At 43.5% G+C, this 22618-nt stretch overlaps 1 protein-coding gene across 1 annotated transcript in view; it reads left to right on the top strand.

Annotated features, from left to right (window-relative positions):
* DCDC1 (doublecortin domain containing 1) overlaps positions 1-22618 on the top strand; it is a 336080-nt gene that overhangs the window by 160781 nt on the left and 152681 nt on the right. The window contains exons 11-13 of the mRNA XM_056851932.1: positions 2652-2818; positions 8178-8300; positions 16943-17048. Of these exons, the coding sequence (XP_056707910.1) occupies positions 2652-2818; positions 8178-8300; positions 16943-17048 (396 nt within the window). The remainder of the gene's footprint in view (positions 1-2651; positions 2819-8177; positions 8301-16942; positions 17049-22618) is intronic.

Below are 22618 nucleotides of genomic sequence, written 5' to 3'. Positions count from 1 at the left end.
TGTTTTAGAATGGTTGGATTTCTGGCCTCGCTTCATAAAAATTAAGATCCCTGCTTGGCAATGAATTTCATTGGGTTTCCTGGGGCAGCTTGGTTCATACATAACACAAAGCCATGATTTTATTAAACTACAATTAGTGTTGTCATCTGAATGTTGGCCAGTATTTAGGATGTGTCATACCTAGTTCCAAAGCCATGCTTTTGGTAGGTTTGCTAACTATGCTGAATCTTTATGTTCATATCATGTGTGAATGTGGACATCCTGCCTTTTCCCCAGATTCACCTTTACTTCCCATCTACAGAGAAACCTTGCCAACGTGAAAGCAACGAAATCAGCATTTGTCAAAGCAAACAAGGATTTGAGTGATCATCTGTTTGCCAAACCCAGTTCCCCAGCCTTGCCATAGTTTAAAATGAACCATGGTTTTGCATTATTTCTGAACCAAGTCGTATCTGATATCATTGTGGGACTTGTGTGATAATAAAATGATACAAAGTTACAGTGTAATATAAGACATCAGGGTCAGAAATAAAACAGTGTTTCAACTATTTATTTAATCTTGACCTTGCTGCTGAAGATAATTTAGATCTGTAATAGGCATACTTTTTAAACAGCACATTGAAGGGTTCAAAGTTACTCACATGTTATCTCTGTCACTCTTAGAGTAGCCTTGTAAGTTTGGCCAGTATTGTCTTTCCTGTATTTCAGACAGGGAGCTGAGACTGAAGAATAACACGCTTGACATTGCATAGTAGGCTAAAGGAAGTCTCAGATCATAGTTTTAGCCTCTGTGCTACCCTTTTCCTCTGGTTATAAAAAGCCATCACTGGTATTTTCTCTTCAACACATGCATGCTGCCATAACAGTGCATTAGGAATGCTATAGCTATACCTGACACACAGTGATATGATTGCTTCATCTGGCATGCCACGGGTGATAACTATAAATAACGGCACACATACTTAAAGAGGTTAATGGTAAAAATGGAGTAATTCCATCAGCCGCTCTGAGCCTGGCTTTGGCCGGGAAGAGTGGGGTAACAAATGGAAATAATAAATAAATAAATAAATAAATAAATAAATAAAGTAGTTGTTGCATACTTCCAACATTTCTGATAATTGAAATACTGCCCTCCCCGCCCAAGGAGTTACAATAAATACACTGGTTGTTTTCATATTTACCCTGCTGGTAGGAGGTAATAGTATTTGGGGTGTACTGGTGGTGTAATAGTGTCACAACATGATTGTGTATATATGACTTCAGTGATGTGCTCAGTTGCACAAACTGGCACATAGTGTATGAAGCAATCTGCTGTAAAGAGCTTTCTGAAGCCATAGCAGAGTGACAAAATAGGTGGAGCGTGTGGACCGAAGTGACTATGCTTAGATCCATCATTATGATGCCAAGAAATGGCAAATTGATCACAGAATGTGCTATATAGTCGCTTTTACTACCTAGCAAGTCTCTGTGATTTCAAAAGTTCCTTATAAAATGGAACGACTTAAATGGCCTTTTAAAAAGGCCACAACTAGCAGCTCACTCCTGAGCCTTGCAGCAGCTGGGGACGGCATGGCCAAGGCACCGCTGCCGCACCTACAAAGAGGTTACCCGGCTGCTGCAAGGTGAAAAAATGCCTTTAAAAAAAGAAAATGGGGGAAATGGCCCCACTGAAAACAGTGATGCTACGCCAACAAAAGGCTGGCGCAGCATCACTGTTTCTGCAGGGGGCACTCCCGGGCTGGAAGGGGTGAGGAAGCTGGCTAAAGTCAGCTCCGCCTCTGGGAACGCCCCGGGAATCCCACCATGCCGGCCTCACAGTTTTCTTCCAGGTTTTAGGTGCCAGAGAGGCTGAGACGGTGGTGGAGCTCTGTGCAGCTCCACGGCGCCCTGGCACCAATGGAAATCCCCCCACGTGCCAGCATAAGTGCCCCTTATTCCATGATAAGAAGGCACTTACGCTGGCGCAGGGGTCATGCCGCCTCCACGCCACTTCCAGCCCCAAGCTCAGGAACGGGTGGTATATCAAATTAAATTAGGAGTTGGACTGTGAAGCCTCTCACAAAACACAAACGCCATGATGTTTAGCTATTCCATTGAATTTAGCACTGTTTAGCACTATTTTCTCCGTAAGCACGTTAAAGGGCTCGAACCGTTTATGTCACGTCTCAGTGTACCTTTCCCCCCCCCAGTTCTGAAATCGTTAATGAGCCTTTATTATTGTTTGACCATTGGTGGCCTGTAGCTTGCTGGAGGGCAGAGGAGAGCGCGGTCCTTTCCGGCCCTCGGCGAGCCCAGTAAAACACCCTAACAACATGTGGCTCCGAGTGTGGACCAGGAAAACATAACCTTTATCGAGAGAGCTGTTACAGTATGTAGAAGCTAACTGCTTGTTCTGTACAACTGTCACATCTGCTTTCAGTCTGTGCGCCAAAGGGTCAGAGCTCAACCATAATCCTGTTGCACCCCCTGCTGGTTAAAAGCCTGTGCTCATTTTGTTACTTTACACTGAGATAAACATTGCAGTCATTTCACACTTCTTTTAACATTCTATATGAATTTAATTATCGTTTGTTGGGACATCGCTGGTTATGGAGTACAAACAATTTATTACGGTTGTCCCCGTTTTATTTTATTTTATCTCCCGCCGCCAGGTACTGAACGCGATTCACCAAAGGCTCCAGCATTCAGCCCATTTCAGCCCGTCAGGCCTCAGCCGTTTCCCCACCCGGCTTTTCGACGAGGCCGGACAAGAAATTAAAAACCCACTTTTATTGCAGAATGAGCAAAAAATTTGGGTTTCTTATGGCGAAGATTACAGGTAGGAGCAAAGCGTTTAGCTGCGTGACTGTCAGCCGTCTTTGTGTTGTCAAACTGCTGTGAGGAGAAGTTTGATAACCTCCAAGTAAAATCCCTTTTTTATTTTTATTGTGAATTCCAACAAAATTTCAGAGGTCTTGTTTGAGGCAGTATTGTTTGTTGGATATGACATCTCCGTCTCTGACTTTCTGTCTTAATGCCTTGTCATAGTTCTTGATGTCTGCCTGTCAGCACAGCAAGAGGGATTTTTTCATGTCTGAGTAGTCACCTTAATGATAGCAGATGGAAACACCACAGGGGGCCCAAGCCCATCACACTGTCATTGTCACAGGCTGCCCTGACCTGTTTCCACTCCTCTATTTTTTTGTCCCTTTTTAAAGGAGAAATGGATGGTAATTGAAAAGGATCTTAAGCAAGATTTATGAAGCTGTAGACTACACGATTCCCTACCATTGCTCTATGTTTTTTCAGAAATAAAGCCTTAACCTTTTAAGCACCAGCGATAGGAATGACAAAATAAATTTGTAAGACTTGTAAAGTCTGGTCAACTAAAGTTAAAAATGGCACGTAGTTAGTCTGCACTATAGCTAGTTTATTTACAGCAATTCAGGAAATATCAGGATTAGTTCTTATGCAGTATTCCACATAAATGTGATTTCCAGAGACAAGAGGATGAGTTTCATAGTTATTCCTATGTTATCCTGTTTTGATTGTGGTGAAGCTCTGCAAAATTAACACCACTGTCCTAAAGAATATGTATGTAAATCAGTGGAATCTGCATCAGTAGCATGTGTTCAGGCCTGTGGTGTAAGTGCTTGAGCAAAATACATCTGGGTTCATTTATTCAGCAGCAAGTCAGGGTATTTTTTTGTATTGTACTTGCAGTGTAAGAATATCTAGAATTTTCTAGAATTATATTTGTTTATGTTTCATATGGGTAAAAATTGGCAGGTTATTTTATGTACATTTGAAATTAAAAGATATAAGGAATGTATATAGTAGTTCATTTTTGATCACTATAATCAATACTGTGGAATATGGAAGATTATTGGAAGATTATTTTTATGTCTAAAACTACAAATGCTGTGATTTATGTTGCGAATGTATTGTGTTATTGGGGAAAAAACAGATTCACATTGTTTAGAAATCTTCCATCTTTCAGCATATATATTTCAGTATTGGGATTCAGGTTTCAACATTAGAATTTAACATTAGAATTAAATCCTAATATTGAAACTTAAGTATTATCATGGAACATATTTCCATGTAACTTATTCAGGGTGGTGTTTCTAGTGTGTTTTCATTTAGATGTTCTGCAAATACCTGAAAAAGGGCATCTTAAGTTTTCATGCAGGTAGTCTATGTTGGCAAAGAAGTGTGTGTACTACCTGCATACCCTCTCTCTGCGATTGCTCACAAATTGGTACTGCTTCTAATAGAATGTACCTTCTGTGATTACTTAGGGAAGTAAACTAGGAAATACTGTGTATTCTCAAACTTGAGAAGACTTATGCAGACATTATTGGTCAATGTGAGTGAAAACAAAAAAGAAATTCATTTCAGTTTAAATTTACAGATTTTTTGTTTCTAAAATTATAAAACTAGATACCTGTGATGTATGTTCTGACTTTTCTCACCAGTCTTGTGCAATGGATTTATTACTACTAAAATAATTTGGATGAAAGATGTATTACTGTTCCTTGGTAAAACACTAGCTCTTATTCTTCCCGAAGAATAAGAAATGCAAATGAAAAAAAGTGTGGCTTAATACAGAAAAATATGCCTTTTGTGTTCATGTGACTTTTTGGATAGGCTTGAATTGTGTATGTACTGGGTTTTTCTTTTGGCATTGTATTGTATCCTTTAAACTTTAAAAATCATGTTTTATTTTATTTATCAATGACTAATTGCCATTATCATCTGGCATCTTTGTCACTTAGTTTGATTTAGGTGCAGACATAGTGAACATAGCTGAGAATAATAAGCTTAAGTTTACTGCAAAAACTACTTCAGCGGAATGGTATAATTTCCAGGTGTAATCTTTTGAACAACTTCATGTATTTTGTAAGAAATTCTAGTTAAGTTTTTAAGATCTTACATATGGCTTGTTCTTGGGCAATTTCATTCTTTTAGTAACACATTAGAACCTGGCTCACTATTTAAGTTGTCAGGATGGATATTTTTCATGAAAAGTAGAACACTTGCTAATTTTAAATATGGTCATTGGGAAACTGTCAGTATTGTTCTCCTTCATTCCTTGCCTTGAAACTGTTAAAATAAAAAGAGTGTCTACAATTTTAAGAATAAAAGGTTATTGGATTTCAGCCATTTAATGCCCTGCTTAAGAAGTCATTGTTAAAGTATTGCTTTCATGAGTAACACATTAGAAAAACGTGTGCATACAGTTTGTAGACATTGTATTTGTGGTGACATTCGTTTAGAGCAGCATTTTTTCCTTAAGAGTATCTATGTCCCCTTGTAAGTAGAGTGTTGCTTATCTACTTTACAGACAAGTAATCCTGTGAGTGAGTAGTAATACCTGCAGCTGAAATTATAATTTGCAGTGGGCTTTGAAGCTGCTTCATAAATTTCAAGTACAGTGACAAGATTTGACTAGGACTGGTGCTTTATTGGAAATTAACATGTATGAAAGATACATGCATCCAGGAGAAGAAACAGGTATACTTTCTAAAAGAAAAAGAAAGCATAACTCTACACAAAGGACCAAATGCAGAACATGTACAAACAATAGGGGTGCGTAATAATGCATTTTAATTTTTTTCTTTTGTTTTGTTTAAACTGGTGCTCTGCCATGATGTGTATGTATTCGCAATCTGAGAATACATGCAAGTTTCTTGGTTAGCACAAACACGTTCTAAGTAATAATAGAAAGCAAACTCAATGAAAACTGTGGCCATTTTGTGAGCAACCACAGATTCAAGGTGTAGGAGGTAATGCAAGTATTGGTAGTGTTTATAGTTTAATGATAATAATTCTAAATGATACCTCATTAAAAGTAATCCTCACTCTGCTTCACAATTCCTCTGCTTCACAAATGTCATCTTTTCTACATGGACTTGGAACCAAATTGTACAAACTGGAAGGTGTTTCTACTCATCCAAGGAGGGTTTCCACATCATTCTTTCCCTTTACATCTTGCTGTGCCCGATTCCAAGTTGTTCCAGAGTGACCTCTTGATGCTTAGGACCCTCTTTTCAGGGGACAATGGCCTTGAGCAGGAAGGAGGAAGCCATATGGGTTTTCCCCATAAGGAATATTTTCAGAGTGCTTCTTTGGGAGGGCTACACGTTGACTACATTGCCTTCTCCTTTATGAACCTGCCTGACCATTGCAGTCATCTTTGGAGGGCCAGCTTTGATTCCCCCCCCCCTTCTGAGATTAGGCAGCTGGCAACCTGGGAGAGGGCCTTCTCAGTAATGGCACCCAAACTCTGGAACTCTCTCTTTCCAGGGAGATTTGCTTGTCCTCTCCTGTTGCCATCTTCTGCCAGAGGGTGAAGCCTTTTTTGTTTTGCTTGGCATTCTCTCAGTGATTCCTCCTTCCTCCCCAATGTTTTAACTGTTGTTGTTTTAATCTTTTGTACTTATTTTAAGCTCTGGTTTTAATTTGTTTTAATAATGTATTTGTGTGTTGGTGTTAACAGCTTTTAAGATGAGATTTTAATTTGTATGTTTTAATTGGTTAAATGCCTTGGTGGCCCTGTGAAAGCAGAAAAGAAGGGTAGAAATCTTGTTAATAACAACAAGAAGTCTGTTTTCACCATTTTCTGTAATTAGCCGGTCTGAGTAGACAATACTGACTTGATGGACCAAGGGTCTGATTCAGTATAAGGCAGCTTCATGTGTTCATGTGAATAGATTTTTAGCTGATGAAATTTGTAACATGTATTGGTCTTCGGAAAATATTCCAAAAGCACTCTGTGGAGGATACTTTCAGGCCAATGGGGTGTTTTTTGTCTTCTGTTATGGTCTTTTCTTCCTGTGGATTCTGAGTATTCATTTCATTTTTGTAACAACTGGGGTACCAACAAATTACCACCCAGTATTTGACTACTATCAGTTCTAGAAAATATTCCACAAACTCAAGAATGTCCCAGTCCACTTGTCAACCTACTGCTTTATAATGTCAATGGATAGTCTCATTTTTGGAGTACTGGGAAGCAAGGGGCACTCAGTTCTATCATTGCTATCACATGGATATGCATAGAGCATTTTTAGATATAGGCACCCATGGTACTAGAAGTCTCTACATTTCTGCATTTTTCCCTACCCATTATGGTTATCCTAACAACCATGTGCTAAAGTTGCTGGAACAACTGGACACTGAATCGTCTTCAAAGTGGCCACTCCCCTTCCCCCCCCACACAAAAACCTTTTTTCCTCAGCCGAACTAACTTCTGGTATCAGAGCTCGGCTAAGAAGAACAGTGCTTTGAGACTAGGTTGCGTGGAGGTGAGCCATGGGGCAGCGTATAACCTCCAACTACATGCCTCTTTTACTCCAAAGAATTAAAACAAATATATTGCTTTATACATGACCTGGGTTTATTCAAATGGGTTTCCCACAGCCATATCTGGTTATTCCCTAGGCAGCGCTGAGTCAGTGAGACTGTTCACTCCCCAGGTAGGCAGGGTGAGGACAAGGCACAGGCAGCAGATTCTGTCACTTCTGAAATATTTCCCCTGAGGGTTGGAGGAACGATGCATACGATGCTCCCATGTTATGCCTGGTCTATTTGTGTTGCAAATGGAGCATATTGCACAGCTGGAGAGGTGAGCAGGATCTCTACTGCTTCAGGAAAATTGTTGATGCAGAATTCTCCCACACTTCATTGTTTCTGCCCGAAGACAGAAGATTTCTCATGTTCCAACTTTAGCTCTCATTCATAGTAGAGAAAATCGCCACGGTGATCATGCCCTTAGTTATTCTTCATTAACTTGCAATTGGATTCACTCTTTTGTAGGTGATCACCTGGTAGCTGGTTAGAGTTCTTTGTTTCTCAACAGTTATTTTTGCTTGGAGATGAGCCAACATTTCAGAATTAATTCAATTTCCTTGCCTTCCATAACCTATAGGTTAATAAAGGTGACAAGCTAGCTGTGGTGAGAATTAATTCCTGTGGAGGAAACACCTGAACTTCAACAAGACATTAACTGCTAGATTACTAATTTTCTTAGCAGCAAATAGAATGCAGTGTAGATTTGCATTCCTTGTTACTGACCTCATTCGTAACTTCATTTCTTATACTCACTGCTTTATGTATATATGATTACTGATTTTGCAGCTGTTTGATTTTTTTCCCCTCCCAGTGGTTATATTTGTTGTGTTTCCATTTTCCAGGTCTCCTTTAAACCCCATTCTGAGTTTGACTTTTGACAGAGTGGCTAAAGATGAAAAAGATGGCATCACAATTATTTATAAGACATTTTTGAATCCTGTTGATCTACTGCCTGGATGTGATAAGTACGTTAACCCCTGCTTTATTTGAATTTTCTGAAGTTCCTGGCTATTAGTACTCTTCATGGACAGCTACAGTGAGGGAAAAAAGTATTTGATCCCCTGCTGAATTTGCCCGTTTGCCCTCTGACGAAGAAATGACCAGTCCATAATTTTAATGGTAGGTTTATTGTAGCTGTGAGAGACAGAATAGCAACAGGAAAAACCCCAGAACCCAGAAGACAAAAGTCAGAGATTGATGTGCATTATAATGAGTGAAATAAGTATTTGATCCCTTTGCAAAAGATGACTTAGTACTTGGTGGCAAAACCCTTGTTGGCAATTACAGAGGTCAGACGTTTCTTGTAGGTGGCCACCAGGTTTGCACACATCTCAGAAGGTATTTTGTCCCACTCCTCTTTGCAGATCCTCTCCAAGATTTTGAGGCTGATGTGTAGCTACTCGAACCTTCAGCTCCCTCCACTGATTTTCGATGGGATTAGATCTGGAGACTGGCTAGGCCACTCCAGGACCTTAATGTGCTTCTTCTTGAGCCACTTCTTTGTTGCCTTGGCCGTGTTTTTTGGGTCATTGTCATGCTGGAATACCCATCCTCGACCCATTTTCAATGCCCTGGCTAAGGGAAGGAGGTGCTCACCAAGATTTGATGATACATGGGCCCGTCCATCGTCCCTTCGATGCGGTGAAGGTGTCCTGTCCCCTTAGCAGAAAAACACCCCCAAAGCATAATATGTCCCCCTCCATGTTTGACGGTGGGGATGGTGTTCTTGGGGTCGTAGGCAGCATTCCTCCTCCTCCAAACACGGTGAGTTGAGTTGATGCCAAAGAGCTCGATTTTGGTCTCATCTGACCACAACACTTTCACCCAGTTCTCCTCTGGGTCATTCAGATGTGCACTGGCAAACTGCAGACGGGCCTGTACATGTGCTGTCTTGAGCAAGGGGACCTTGCGGGCTCTGCAAGATCTCAGTCCTTCATGGCGTAGTGTGTTACCAACTGTTTTCATGGTGACTATGGTCCCATCTGCCCTGGGATCATTGACAAGTTCCCCCCATGTAGTTCTGGGCTGCTTCATCACCGTTCTCATGATCATTGCAATTCCACGAGATGAGATCTTGCATGGAGCCCCAGACCGAGGGAGGTGGACAGTTAGGGTTAGGGTTGTCACCTTCTCACCAAGCTGCTTGGCAATAGTCTTGTAGCCCAGTCCAGCCTTGTGCAGGTCTACAATCTTGTCCCTGACATCCTTGGACAGCTCTTTGGTCTTGGTCATGGTGGCTAGTTTGGAATCTGATGGATTGATTGCTTCTGTCGACAGCAGAACCCTAACCCTAACCATAATCTGGCTGATTGATAGGGGATCAAATACTTATTTCACTCATTATAATGCACATCCATCTATGACTTTTGTCTTCTGGGTTTCTGGGGGTTTTCCTGTTGTTATTCTGTCTCTCACAGCTACAATAAACTTACCATTAAAATTATGGACTGGTCATTTCTTCGTCAGAGGGCAAACAGGCAAATTTATCAGGGGATCAAATACTTTTCCCCCTCACTGTATATTCACAATTACTATCAACCAAACGAGACACATGACTAGTGAATACCCTGTGCAGTATACCAAACACACACATACGATAATGTAACTATTAAATATATCAGTATAACCTTCCTAATTGCCAGAGGACCTCTGTGTACATTGGGTGGTCTCTTATCACCACTGGTGAACCCTAGCCAGCCCGTGTGTTTCTAGAGTGATGGAAAGGGCTTCCCTCTCTGTCTCTGTCTTCAGCCTGAGGCACAGTAAGTCGGGCAAGAGAGTGAGACTGATAATACATGTGGAGGAGAACAAGCTGGTCATGGAGATAGGGAAGTAAAACCATCCCCACCCTGCTTTGGCCAGCTTATTCTTTTCCTGGATGGCTGCCACAGTTGTTGTGGTGGTGGTTATACTCTCTGTTATCTGTGAGCAGCTTGCTTTCCTCCTGGCAGTTACATTGGTATGGGGATGAGAGTTCAGAAGTTGTGGACAGGGGTTGGGGGTGGGTCCTGGAGAGGATTGGCCTTTACTTCCATCTATGGCACGAAGTCTGCAGATCAGGGATTCTCACAGTGTATCTGTCTTCCAGCCCCTGTGCTGCTAGCTGTTTCTAGGTGGAAACCACCTGACAGCCTCAAGCCCTACTGGGCAATGGTCTTTCCTGGAACATAGAGTAGGTGCCACAATTGGGAACAGTTCCCAGAAGAGCCACAGGTGGCATGGCAAAGACCCCACATGTGGCTTCCAAGCAACTAACTGATTATCACTGCTCTATAGAGAGATGTAGAGATGCGAGGAGGATTAAAATGCATATTTTTCAGCCGTTGGTTTATGATAAGGAAATGGATACAGCTTGCAACATATATCTGCACATGACCACGCCTTCACAAAGACTAAACTCTGTACATTTCCAACTTCCATTAAAATATTTATGATCTAATGTAGCTAATTTGAATAAGGAGTGATTTACATTTCTGGTGCTGTAACATAATGATTAATTCTGAATTTCACTAGAAAAGTCCGTTTCGGCGCATGATAATGTAATGAAATTAGGCAAAACACCAGTTTAACTTGCAGATAATAAAAAGTGAATATATGTATACTGGTATCGAAAGCTATTTCAGGCATTCTCATTGCAATTGTTTTCCTTTGGAAAGCAGGCTTCTTCATGCAGCGAAAACCCCCATCAGTTTTAAAAATAGCTTAGCATGTAGCCTATGGAGCTAATTTTCAAGGAAAATGAGAATAAAATCCCCTTGGACTCACAGAACTGGTTGCATGGTGTTTTTTTGTTTTTTTTGCCTTGTATCACTATTTTTTCCCCTAATACATTATACCATTATGACATTCCATGCACAAACACACATTTTCGTGTTTCAAGTCTCTGTGCTGTCCACTTTGGATTCATGAGTAACTCCACAGGAGAATCAGGTCCGATGTTTACATGCTGTTAAACTTAAACATCTCCTATATCCAAACCTTAGTGTAAGTGGAATTGGAATCTTTTATTGGACTAATGTGTTGACAAAAGAAAAAAGGAAGCCAGCTTCCTGTTGATATAACACTTCTTCAAGGTAGTTTGATCAATTGAACCATGGAAAGCATTGATTATATTTATTTATTTATTTTGAAATTTTATACGCCACCTCTCCAGAGCCCTTCTGGATGCAGCTCACAAAGTAAAACAACACATTATTAAAAACAGTATGAAAATGATCAATAATAAACAGCTAGAAAAACAAGCCAGGGCATAAAATAGCATAAAACTACAGCTTGAGAAGGATGCTTCATAAAACGATCCTCAGGCTAGAAGCAGACCATAAAGAGCTTAAAAAGATGGAACCCCCAGTTAAAACCCTGGGTAAAAAAAAGAAAGGGGTTGGCTTGGTACCTAAAGGAAAGTAAGAGAAGGGCATTCTAAATGTGAACTGCAACTACTTTAAAAGTCTTGCCTCTTCAGGCAGGGGTACGGAGATCAGGGCTTAGAAAGAGGATCTTAACTCGCAGATTGCACAGTATGGGAAGAGGCAGTCCTTCAAGCCATTGGTAAGAACCAGCATTTTGAATAGTTCCAAATCAGATGGACAGCCAATGCCAAACATTCAGCACAGGGATGATACAGTCCTTGTTAGCTACCCCCCAACAATACCCTGGACACAGCATTTTGGAATAATTGAACATTCTAGACAGTTTTTGAATATTGTTTCATGTAAAGTAATCTAGCCTGCATGTATTCAGAGTATGGATCACCATGGCCAGGTCATGTTTTTTGAGGAATGGCTGTAGCTGACTTATGAAGCTGATCAAAATTGTATGTGCCACAGAAGAGACTTAATACTTTATGTAGTCCAGGATCCAGCAGCAACCCCCCACCCCCCTTGACAGGCTGACTCCTCAGTCCATGAGCAGATTTGCAATTGACAAACAGTACTTTAGTTCATTGTCGTTAGGGCTGTCAATTCGGTTCGGTCCGAACTGAAAATCAACCGAATTTCCCCTGATTCGGTGATTTTCAGTTCGGACGGATCCGAACTCAAATCTGGCGGGCAACCGGGGGGGGGGGCCGAATTCAGCGAGTTCGGGAGTTCGTGAATAAATTCGGCCAATTCGGCCCCCCCTTCAGGGCAGCCCGCTGAAAGGCGCGGGCTGCCCTTTAAACTGATCTGCGCCTCCCAGCTGGGAGGCTCAGATCAGTTTAAAGGGCAGCCCGCCTCCCTTCAGCGGGCTCCCCTGAAGGGAGGCGGGCTGTCATTCAAACTCATCTGTGCCTCCCGGCCGGGAGGCACAGATGAGTTTAAATGACAGCCCCCCCCCTTCACGGGAGCCCGCTGAAGGGAGGCGGGCTGTCATTCAAACTCATCTGTGCCTCCCGGCCGGGAGGCACAGATGAGTTTAAATGACAGCCCCCCCCTTCAGGGGAGCCCGCTGAAGGGAGGCGGGCTGTCATTCAAACTCATCTGTGCCTCCCGGCCGGGAGGCACAAATGAGTTTAAATGACAGCCCCCCCCTTCACGGGAGCCCGCTGAAGGGAGGCGGGCTGTCATTCAAACTCATCTGTGCCTCCCGGCCGGGAGGCACAGATGAGTTTAAATGACAGCCCCCCCTTCACGGGAGCCCGCTGAAGGGAGGCGGGCTGTCATTCAAACTCATCTGTGCCTTTCGGCCGGGAGGCACAGATGAGTTTAAATGACAGCCCCCCCCCCTTCACGGGAGCCCGCTGAAGGGAGGCGGGCTGTCATTCAAACTCATCCGTGCCTCCCGGCCGGGAGGCACAGATGAGTTTAAATGACAGCCCCCCCCTTCACGGGAGCCCGCTGAAGGGAGGCGGGCTGTCATTCAAACTCATCCGTGCCTCCCGGCCGGGAGGCACAGATGAGTTTAAATGACAGCCCCCCCCTTCACGGGAGCCCGCTGAAGGGAGGCGGGCTGTCATTCAAACTCATCTGTGCCTCCCGGCCGGGAGGCACAGATGAGTTTAAATGACAGCCCCCCCCTTCACGGGAGCCCGCTGAAGGGAGGCGGGCTGTCATTCAAACTCATCTGTGCCTCCCGCCCGAGAGGCACAGATGAGTTTAAATGACAGCCCGCCCCCCTGCAGGGAAGCCCGCTGAAGGGGGGCGGGCTGTCCTTTAAACTCATCTGCGCCTGGCGCAGATGAGTTTAAAGGGCAGCCGCGCCTCTCCAGCGGGCTCCGCTGGAGAGGCGCGGCTGTCTTTTAAAGTCATCTGCGCCTCCCGCCCGGGAGGCGCAGATGAGTTTAAAGGGCAGCCGCGCCTCTCCAGCGGGCTCCGCTGGAGAGGCGCGGCTGTCATTTAAACTCATCTGAGCCTCCCGCCCGGGAGGCTCAGATGAGTTTAAATGACAGCCCGCGCCTCTCCAGCGGAGCCCGCTGAAGGGGGGCGGGCTGCCCTTTAAACTGATCTGCGCCTCCCAGCTGGGAGGCTCAGATCAGTTTAAAGGGCCCCCGCGCGCCTTCAGGGAATCCCTGAAGGCGCGCTTCGGCCGAATTTCCCCCCGAACTCCGGATCCCCCCGAATTACCGGGGATCCGAAGCGGGGGAGTTCGGACTTCGGACCGTACCGACCCCACAAGGGTCAAATTCGGCCGAATCCGAACTGTACCGAATTTTTTTTTTTGACAGCCCTAATTGTCGTCTCTTCTGTGCAGTCCCACATGCCAGGTGCAGAGAACATACTTCTTAGTTTCTAGAAGCTTCAGTGTCCCCCTTCCCTCTGTCTTGAGCTGTGAGCTGGGTTCCTTTTCTACCCAAACGGAAGCAGGGAGAGCGCTCCTTCCTCAATTCTCTCTTGCTGCCTTGGAGAGAGGACATCTTCAAGAGCTTTTTTTCATGGCATCTACAGTAGAACTTTCTCGCAAAATCTTCAGAACTTGGAATTTTAGTATGGTGTTGTTTAAAAAATGGCAGCAGTGTGGGATGAAGATGACACAAAATGACACGTGCAGTGAGTGTTTACTCTTCCTGGGAGAAAGCCACATTATGGACTAAATAAAAAATATTTGCAGCCCTTGGCCAGATAAAACAAGATACATGGACTAAAAGGGTCTTACCGACAAAGGTTTACAGTCCGAGTCTTAAATCACTTTAAAAAATAAAATAAAATAAATAACATCCAAGTTACATCTTCCATGTGGACTAAGAGACTACTCTGTGGCAACGAATTTTCATTGCAGCCGTACAAAATTTTGCTACCTGAGAGGTGATTGAGGGATTATCTCCTTGTAGGAGCTTTTCTATCTTTTCTCTTTCCCTGCTTGGTCCCATTCTCAGTATGAGGGGCTCAATAAACTTAGAACGGGGTATAGTGTAAAAGTTACAGTTCAGGAGAACATGTTCAGTGGTTTCTAAATCCCCGGATTTACAGGGGCATAGTCTCTCTGCCCTGGGTATCTTCTTGAATTTCCCCTCTAACATAACAGAGGGTAAGGCTGTGCACCTAGCCAAGGTAAAAGCCCTCCTATATTTGTTTATCTCTAAGTAACGGAGGTAGGCTGCTGGTGCAAGGATAAATTTGGAGTGGGGAGGGGAGCCATAAATAGGGGCACTCTTGCTAGATCTACTTGTCGCTCGATATCTTTAACCCTTTGGTTTATAGTTGACTTAGCTTGATCTCACCCTAACTGAAGTAGTGCTAGGGGGATAAAACCCAGGTTATTTAGTTTGTCTTCAATGGCTATTATCCACTTTGACCTAAAGGTATCACAAAGAATCAGTGGAGGAAGACCCTTGGGGTTGAAATTAATTTTCAGCCAGAGATAAAGCGAGGACAAGACAACCCTTGCCTCCACCTTCATCCTGCCAGTTTCTAAACGGATCATAGCATTTGATACACATCTTAGCAATTGCAGGGCAGCGCTAAGAAACTTGGATTGCACTCGTTCCCTGGGAATAAGACATGAGGGTGGAGAGTCAAGTTGTGTTCCATATAACATTTGTGCTAGAGTTTTCGCCTGAAAAAGTTTAAGGGCAGCTGGAATATAGCGTGCCCCTTTGGTCCGGAGAAAATTTATTATTGAATGGGCTGGTCTTTCCCCTAAATTGGCAACATAGGTATTATGGGCCAGCTTGGAGCCAGATGCCTGGATTGTTGTTCCAAGATATTTGAATTGGGTTACCTGTTCCAACCTATGGGCATTTATGCTCCACCTCCTATAATTAGGGCGATTACCAAAAGCCATTACTTTTGTTTTGTCATAATTAATAGTCAGGCGTTCCTTCTCACAGAACGTTCCCACTCTCACTAGCGCCCTCCTTAGGCCAACTGGGGTTCTTGAAAGAAGTACCATGCCATCGGCATAGAGCAGAATATGAATATGCCTGTCCGCTAGTTTAGGTGGATTTAAATCCGGTGCTTTCAAGGAACTATGTTTTTTATATAATAGGCAAATAGCAGGGGAGCTAGTAAACAGCCCTGCCTAAGTCCTCTATAGGTGTTTATGGGGACGGTAAGTTGTCCTCTTCTATTGCACCTGATTCTCAGTGCTGTCCGTTCATGTAGGGCTCGCAGCAGCATCAGGAGCCTTTTATCTACATTTGAGGATTTGAGCTTGTCCCAGAGTAAAGGTCTGGAAATCAAATCAAATGCTGCTCTAAAATCAATGAATGCCACGTATAAAGAGGGTTGTCCCTTATTAGAATATTTCTCTGCTAGATGTTGCAGGACAAGGCAGTGCTCTATCGTTGCTCTCCCTTCCCTAAAGCCTGCCTGCTCTATTGCCAAAATATCCTCTTGATTGAGCCAAAGGGTTAATTTATCTAGCAAGTGCCTTGCGTCTAATTTGCTGATGACACTTATGAGACTAATTGGCCTATAGTTTGAAGGTTACTTTCTACTATTTTAAAACGAGGCTTGGATTCCCCCCCCCCTTCTTTCAGGTAGCTCCGTTTTTTGTTTTTTAGTTCTTAAAATGCTTTTAAAATTACAAGTGGGGGGGGGGAAAGCCTCCATTAGTCAATTCGAAAGGACCAATCACCAGGAGCTGGGGTGGGGAGGGCTTACTCAGCAGGAACCCGCATTTTCTGTTTACATGGATCCATTTGCACACAGTTTAGTCCCTGCTTATTCCAGGTAATGCGGGTTCAGTTGATCCTGGGTGGAACGGGGATGGAACTGGGCTGGAACTGGGCTAAGTGACCATGCATTTTAGACCAACACTTTAACCAAGGCTTCTGCTGTTTGAGGGTGGTACCATCTTGATATGACTGTGAGGAGCTATAGAACTTAATAGTAATGTACAACTGCTCAAAGTAAATCAACTCTCCTACATCTAAGAGAGTTGCTTTACTCTCAGTAACTGTTCTGGTAGAGAATCCTCCAGTATATTCTTGCTCTGTAGGTATCAGAATAACTGATTTACTAGTCATTCACATTGCAAATCTTCACAAAGTTGTAGCCATGTTTTAATCAAACTCTTGCCTTCTGTCCCATGCACAGGGGAACTAAACTTTCTACATTCTTTTCTAATTTGTCTTAAACATATATAGTGGTCTTACAAATGTTAAAAGAAAAATATGTGCAGACTTCATATTAATACGCAATATGAAACCAATTCTCCCAGAAAAATCACTTTTCACCCTGCTTATTTTCAGCTGGGAAGTTTGTGTAGGAATTCCAGATAACATGCACTTCACAAACCACCTAGAAAATCACAGCTTGGAAACTGTGGGTCCAGACAACCATTTCCTACAATATAAGGTGAGTGGTTTTTTTTTTTTTTTTAATTTAAGAACTACAGAATAAAGACATTCATCTCAATCTAGTTCTAGTGACTCTTCAAGGGAAAAGGATTTTGTAATGTAAAAGGTGACTGGGACAGGTGCTGTATAATTTCTACGTTAATGATCTGGAATGGGGGGTGAGCAGGGTAGTGGACAAGTTTGCAGATGACACAAAATTTTTCAAGATGGTAAAAACCCAGGTTAACTGTGAAGAGCTCCAGGAGGATCTCTCCAAATTGGGTGAGTGAGCAACAGTGTGGCAAAAGAAGTTCCTTGTAGGTAAGAGTAAAGTGATGTACACTGGAACAAAAAAATCAAACTTTAGGTATATGCTTATGTGGTCTGAATTTGCTCTCTTGAGTCCATCAGTCCCATCATTTTGGATACACAGAGTAGGACATACTGCAGCTACAGTCCTATACAGTTCTTTCGAAAATTACACAATGTGTTAACAAATCAGGTTGGGGTATTCAATGCATATGCAGCCTGCAGTGGGGCAGATGGCACCCACGGGGTCATTTCAGCTTGGGGAAATGGCATGGGGGAAAGCATATCCCCCTACTTTCCAATCTGAATGGGGCCCTGCAGTGCTTCTTTGGCATTACACCCTTCTGAGGTCCCTCTCCTCCTCAAACCTCACCCTCCTCAGGCTCCACCCCCAAATCTCCAGCAATTTCCCAACCTGGAGTTGGTAACCCTATCTCCTTCCCACCCAACAGCCACCCTACCTTTATTGGACCCTCTGTTTTGAGCTTTCCCTCTCCTACCCAGCAGACTCTACATAGTATTTAGCTATGAACCTATCAGTTATCTAGATAATAATCACATGATTATGACAGGACATAAACTGGACCTTCTTTTCTGCATCAAGCAGCTTGCCAGTGATCTGATTTAGTGGGCTGAAGGATCACTGTCTTCTGAAGCTACAGTTGAGCTTTCTGCCTCCTCCTTACAGGGGTGGTGTACTGATTCAGATGGTCCACTCTCGGAGATGAATGGATCCTGTTCGTTTCCAGATGGCTCTGGGGGATTTAGAGAGCCTCCTCGGTGACTCAAGGCCTTTCTACTGACTGAGGCCACAAACAGAGTTGCTCTTTGGCATCCTCTTGCATGGTCTGTGAGGCCCCTGCCTTCTTGGTTTACCAGGGATCTGGGCAATATGAAGTGGACTGGAGGATGACTAGAGAAACATTGGCAGAAGACTCGAAATGAATCAGGCAGAACACATCACAGAGCACTTTTGTAGACCTAAGAGATGGTAGTGATGACAGTGAAGAAGACTTTCTTCTGTGCTACCATTGCATCAGCAGACTCTCGCCCAGCTCACTTGTTTAAAGTGGTTCATGACTTGATAATATCTAAGTCTGACCCTGATGGTGATGAAAATTTGGCCCCCAGCTGCAAAATAGGTACTGCCAGTCTGTTTCCAAGTTCAATTCCAGGTGCTGGTTATGACCTTTAAAGCCCTTCATGAACTTGGGCCCATGTAATTGAAAGACTCCCTGGTGATCTCTATTGACCGGAGGCCAGTTGTAATAGCAGGAGATCTCCAGCTAGTACCTGGAGTTGGCAATCCTAGGTTTTGGTAGGCCACTTGTTGGCAGCAATTCTCACTGATTAGCATTGTTTATTTGAAAATGAATACAGGTTTTTTTTTTTTTTGGTCTAATTACTTATTTTAAAAAAGATTAGTGATATCTAAAAATCAAATCAATAATTTGAGTAGCAATTGATAGACAGGAACAGCCAAGCCATAAACAAGAGGCTCTTGCTTCTGCTGAAGCCCTCCAGACTATCATTCCCTGATGGCAACCCCAATTCTTTGCTGGGTAATATTTGAAAGTAGGAGAATCAGTGGCAGAGAGTGCTATTTGGCAGTGGGGAGTGCTGCTTGGGTGATCCATTATGAGCGGACCTGAACCACAGGTGGGTTTGGATTCTGGTTTCCCCTCCCCAATTCCATATACTTTATATCTGTGTTTGTGTATATGACTTTATTATTTCCTTATAGTAGGAACCAGTGTGTTTTACTCCGGTTGAAATTTTTGCAACATTTGCTTTTAATGTGACTTTGGTTACATAGTAGTTCTGTGAAGAAAGTATGCTATAGGCTGAATGCAAACCCCTCTATGGTCACGCAGGACAGAATTTTGAATATACCTTACCCGGACAGGACCTGCCCTTGCTCTTCTGGCTCTATTGATTCATTAGCTCGTGCCCTTTTGGAATGCCGCTTTTATGAGGAACTTAGATCATGTTATATCTTTCCCCTTTTAACATATAAATCTAATGCCTCTGTGTCTGACATAATGGCTTTTGTTAATTAAGTGACAGGGATCCCAAGACTACATTGTTAGTGGCAAGATTTATTTCAGTCCTTATATCCCTCAAACATCAGATCTAATATTACGCTGCTCAAGATCAATGGATCAAGGAGCTTCTAAGGGATAAAGGAAAGGAAAGGAAAGTATGCTATACACAATACAAAATAAAATATTTGAGTGAAAAAGTTTATTTAATTGTAGTGAAGAAAAAACATTCTTATTATTACCATGTGTGGTTAGGGAGATGTTACCATGTGTGGCCTACTTTCCAATCGAAGCGCAAACCCATACTAAAAGTTTATTGAGAGAAATAATACAAGCAGCTGGCCTATAGAATTAGCAAGCAAATACTGGCTATTATTATTGCTGAACATTTGCTATTATTTTTAGTATATAGCAATAATACCCAACACTAGAAAGCTGACATTGTGCCAGATATTCCAAGCACATGCACACTGTACAGTGTATTTGTTCAAGAAGGGAAAGCAAGAGGCCAAAAGGGTAGAGGGAGATGTAAAACTGGGACTGTAATGAACTACTAATATATGCAGGCTTGACTAGGATTCCCAAGGAGGGGTCCTAGTATTCAGAGAGCAAATAACCCAGAGGTAACAAGATTCATATGACATAGCAGTAGTCAGGGACTTAAGCTGCTATATACACATAGTTTTTTAGACCAAGTCAAAAGGGCATCTGGGGGACAGTTTCTGGCTTTATTTGTAGGGCAAGAGGCTTGAAAATAATATTTTCTTTCTGGGCTTAGAAAGATGAGAGGGAGCACAGTGGCATTCAGTTATGCTACTTGATAGGCCAAAGTGGGTGAAAGGACACTAGGTCCTAGGAAATTTTCTACAGAAGAATGAAGAGGATGACTCTAGGCACTGAGTTTTGGAGGGTAATTCAAATCTTCCAAACAATGTAACTGTAAAATTCTGACCCATTTGTGAGTGTCATGGGCAGGGTTCAGTATCAACTCCTCTATCCCACAACCCTCCATGGCTGGCTAAAGGAGGGTAGCATACAATAAATGTGTCTTGATAAGTGGCCAGTAAAGCTAAATGTAGACATTAGGAAGGCTGGATAACTTGCTGGAGTTACTGTGTGGGCAGCCCAAGTTATCAGGAAATGACTAGGGCTGTTGAAAAAAAAATTAGGTAAAATTCAGATTTGGCAAAATTTGGCCCGTTTTGATTCAGGAAATGACGAAGTCCGAACTCCCCTGATTCGGATCCGTGGAATTCGGCGCCAAGTTCCGAGTTCAGAAACAAAAATCGGCCAAATAAAGCCATTAAAAACACATTCGCGCCTTTCCGTGGCTCAGGGGGGGCATTTTTGGAGGTAGAGGTCCCAAAATTTCAGCGTAGCTTGAGGCGGCCCTTCTTGCAAGAACCCCCAAGCTTTGTAAATATTGGGTCAGGGGATCCCAAGATATGGGGCCCGGAAGGGGTCCCCCCAAAATTGCCCACAGGAATAAAGGCATTAAAAACACATTTGCGCCTTTCTGCGGCTCGGGGGGGCATGTTTGGAAGTAGAGGTCCCAAAATCTCAGCGTATCTCGAGGAAACCCTTCTTGCAAGAACCTCCAAGTTTTGTGAAGATTGGGTCAGGGCCCCCCGAGTTATGGGGCCCAGAAGGGGTCCCCCATCAGCCCATTGGAATAAAGCCATTACAAGGGATGTACTAAAATGAATGACAAGTTAGCCCATTGGAAGCAATGGGAGAGGCTGCCCAGCCCATTGAAGATAATGGGAGAAGGGAATGTCGGTTGACTTGCATTGACTCCACTGAAATACATTACAGGGGATGTACTGAAACGAATGACAGGCTAACCCATTTGAAACAACAGGAGTGGCTGCACAGCCCATTGGCAACAATAAGAACCAGCCAGAGAGAGACTCACTGACCCACAGTTAACTCCACACGAAGTCGGCAACCAGTGAAAACAGTAGAAAGTACAGTCCCACACAGAGGCAATCAAGCCCACCCCCAGCAGAACAGGTAAACCCACCCCCCTTTGGCTCCCCCCCCCACAGAATCTCCCCCCCCCCACATACACACACACAGGAAAAAAAGTACAGAGAATTATAGAGAAAAGCCCCCAAATGGGTCTTACTGTGGATGTCTTCTTCTCTTCTATCAGGAGCAGGGACTGGGAGGACTCAGGAGTAATCCTATCCAATACGATTCTAGCAGACTCACACACACATACTCTCTGGCACGAGAGATTTTGCCTTGGATTTGCTGCTCTCTAGATGCACATTAAGGATTGCCTGCTCCCATTCATTCCAATGGGTGGATTGGGGGGGACCCCATAACTCGGGATTAATTGCCTTTTAGTCAGACCCCCGGGCTGGGGTAATGGTACGGCCCAACTGCCGAGGCAACCAGACCCCCAGGCCGGGGTAATGGTATGGCCCAACTGCCGGGGCAACCTCCAGACCAGACCCCCAGGCCAGGGTAATGGTACGGCCCAACTCGAATGTGTTTTTAAAGGCTTTAATGGGCAGATGGGTGGGGGGACCCCTTCCGGGTCCCATAACATGGGACCCCCTGCCCCAATCGTCACCAAACTTGGGGGTTCTTGCAAGAAGGGTCACCTCAAGCTATGCTGAAAGTTTGGGGCCTCTACCTCCAAAAATGCCCCCACCCAGAGCTGCGGAAAGGTGTGAATGTGTTTTTAATGCCTTTATTCCTGTGGGTGATTTTTTGGGGGGACCCCTTCCGGGCCTCATAACTCGGGCCTCATAAATCATCACCAAACTTGGAGGTTCTTGCAAGAAGGTTCACCTCAAGCTACGTTGAAAGTTTGGGACCTCTACCTCCAAACATGCCCCCCCAGAGCCACGGAAAGGCGTGAATGTGTTTTTATGGTTATCCTGCTGATTCGAAGCCCCCGAATTTGCCGAATTTATTCGGCAATCGCCCTGAACTCGCTGCATTTGGCTCATTGTTTTCCCGCCTTTTTAAAATTCAGTTCCATCCGAACTAGAAACCGCCGAATTGGGGAAAATTCGGCTGTTTTTCGGTTCAGGATGAACTGAATTGACAGGCCTAGAGATGACTTAGACACCCCCCAACCATTTTTCCTGACTCACGCAGACCTCTTATTTTAATATTGTCTCTTCCTTAGAAGGTTTAAACCACTTACGTTAGTTGACAAGTAAACCATTGGGAAAAAATGTAATGGTTTTCATAGTTAAGCTGGGCTGCAGGTCTCTTAAGA

Source organism: Euleptes europaea, chromosome 6 (assembly GCF_029931775.1).
Source record: "Euleptes europaea isolate rEulEur1 chromosome 6, rEulEur1.hap1, whole genome shotgun sequence".
Taxonomy (NCBI): domain Eukaryota; kingdom Metazoa; phylum Chordata; class Lepidosauria; order Squamata; family Sphaerodactylidae; genus Euleptes; species Euleptes europaea.
The sequence above is the reverse complement of the archived record's forward strand: the minus strand, read 5'-3'. Positions and strand labels throughout refer to the sequence as shown.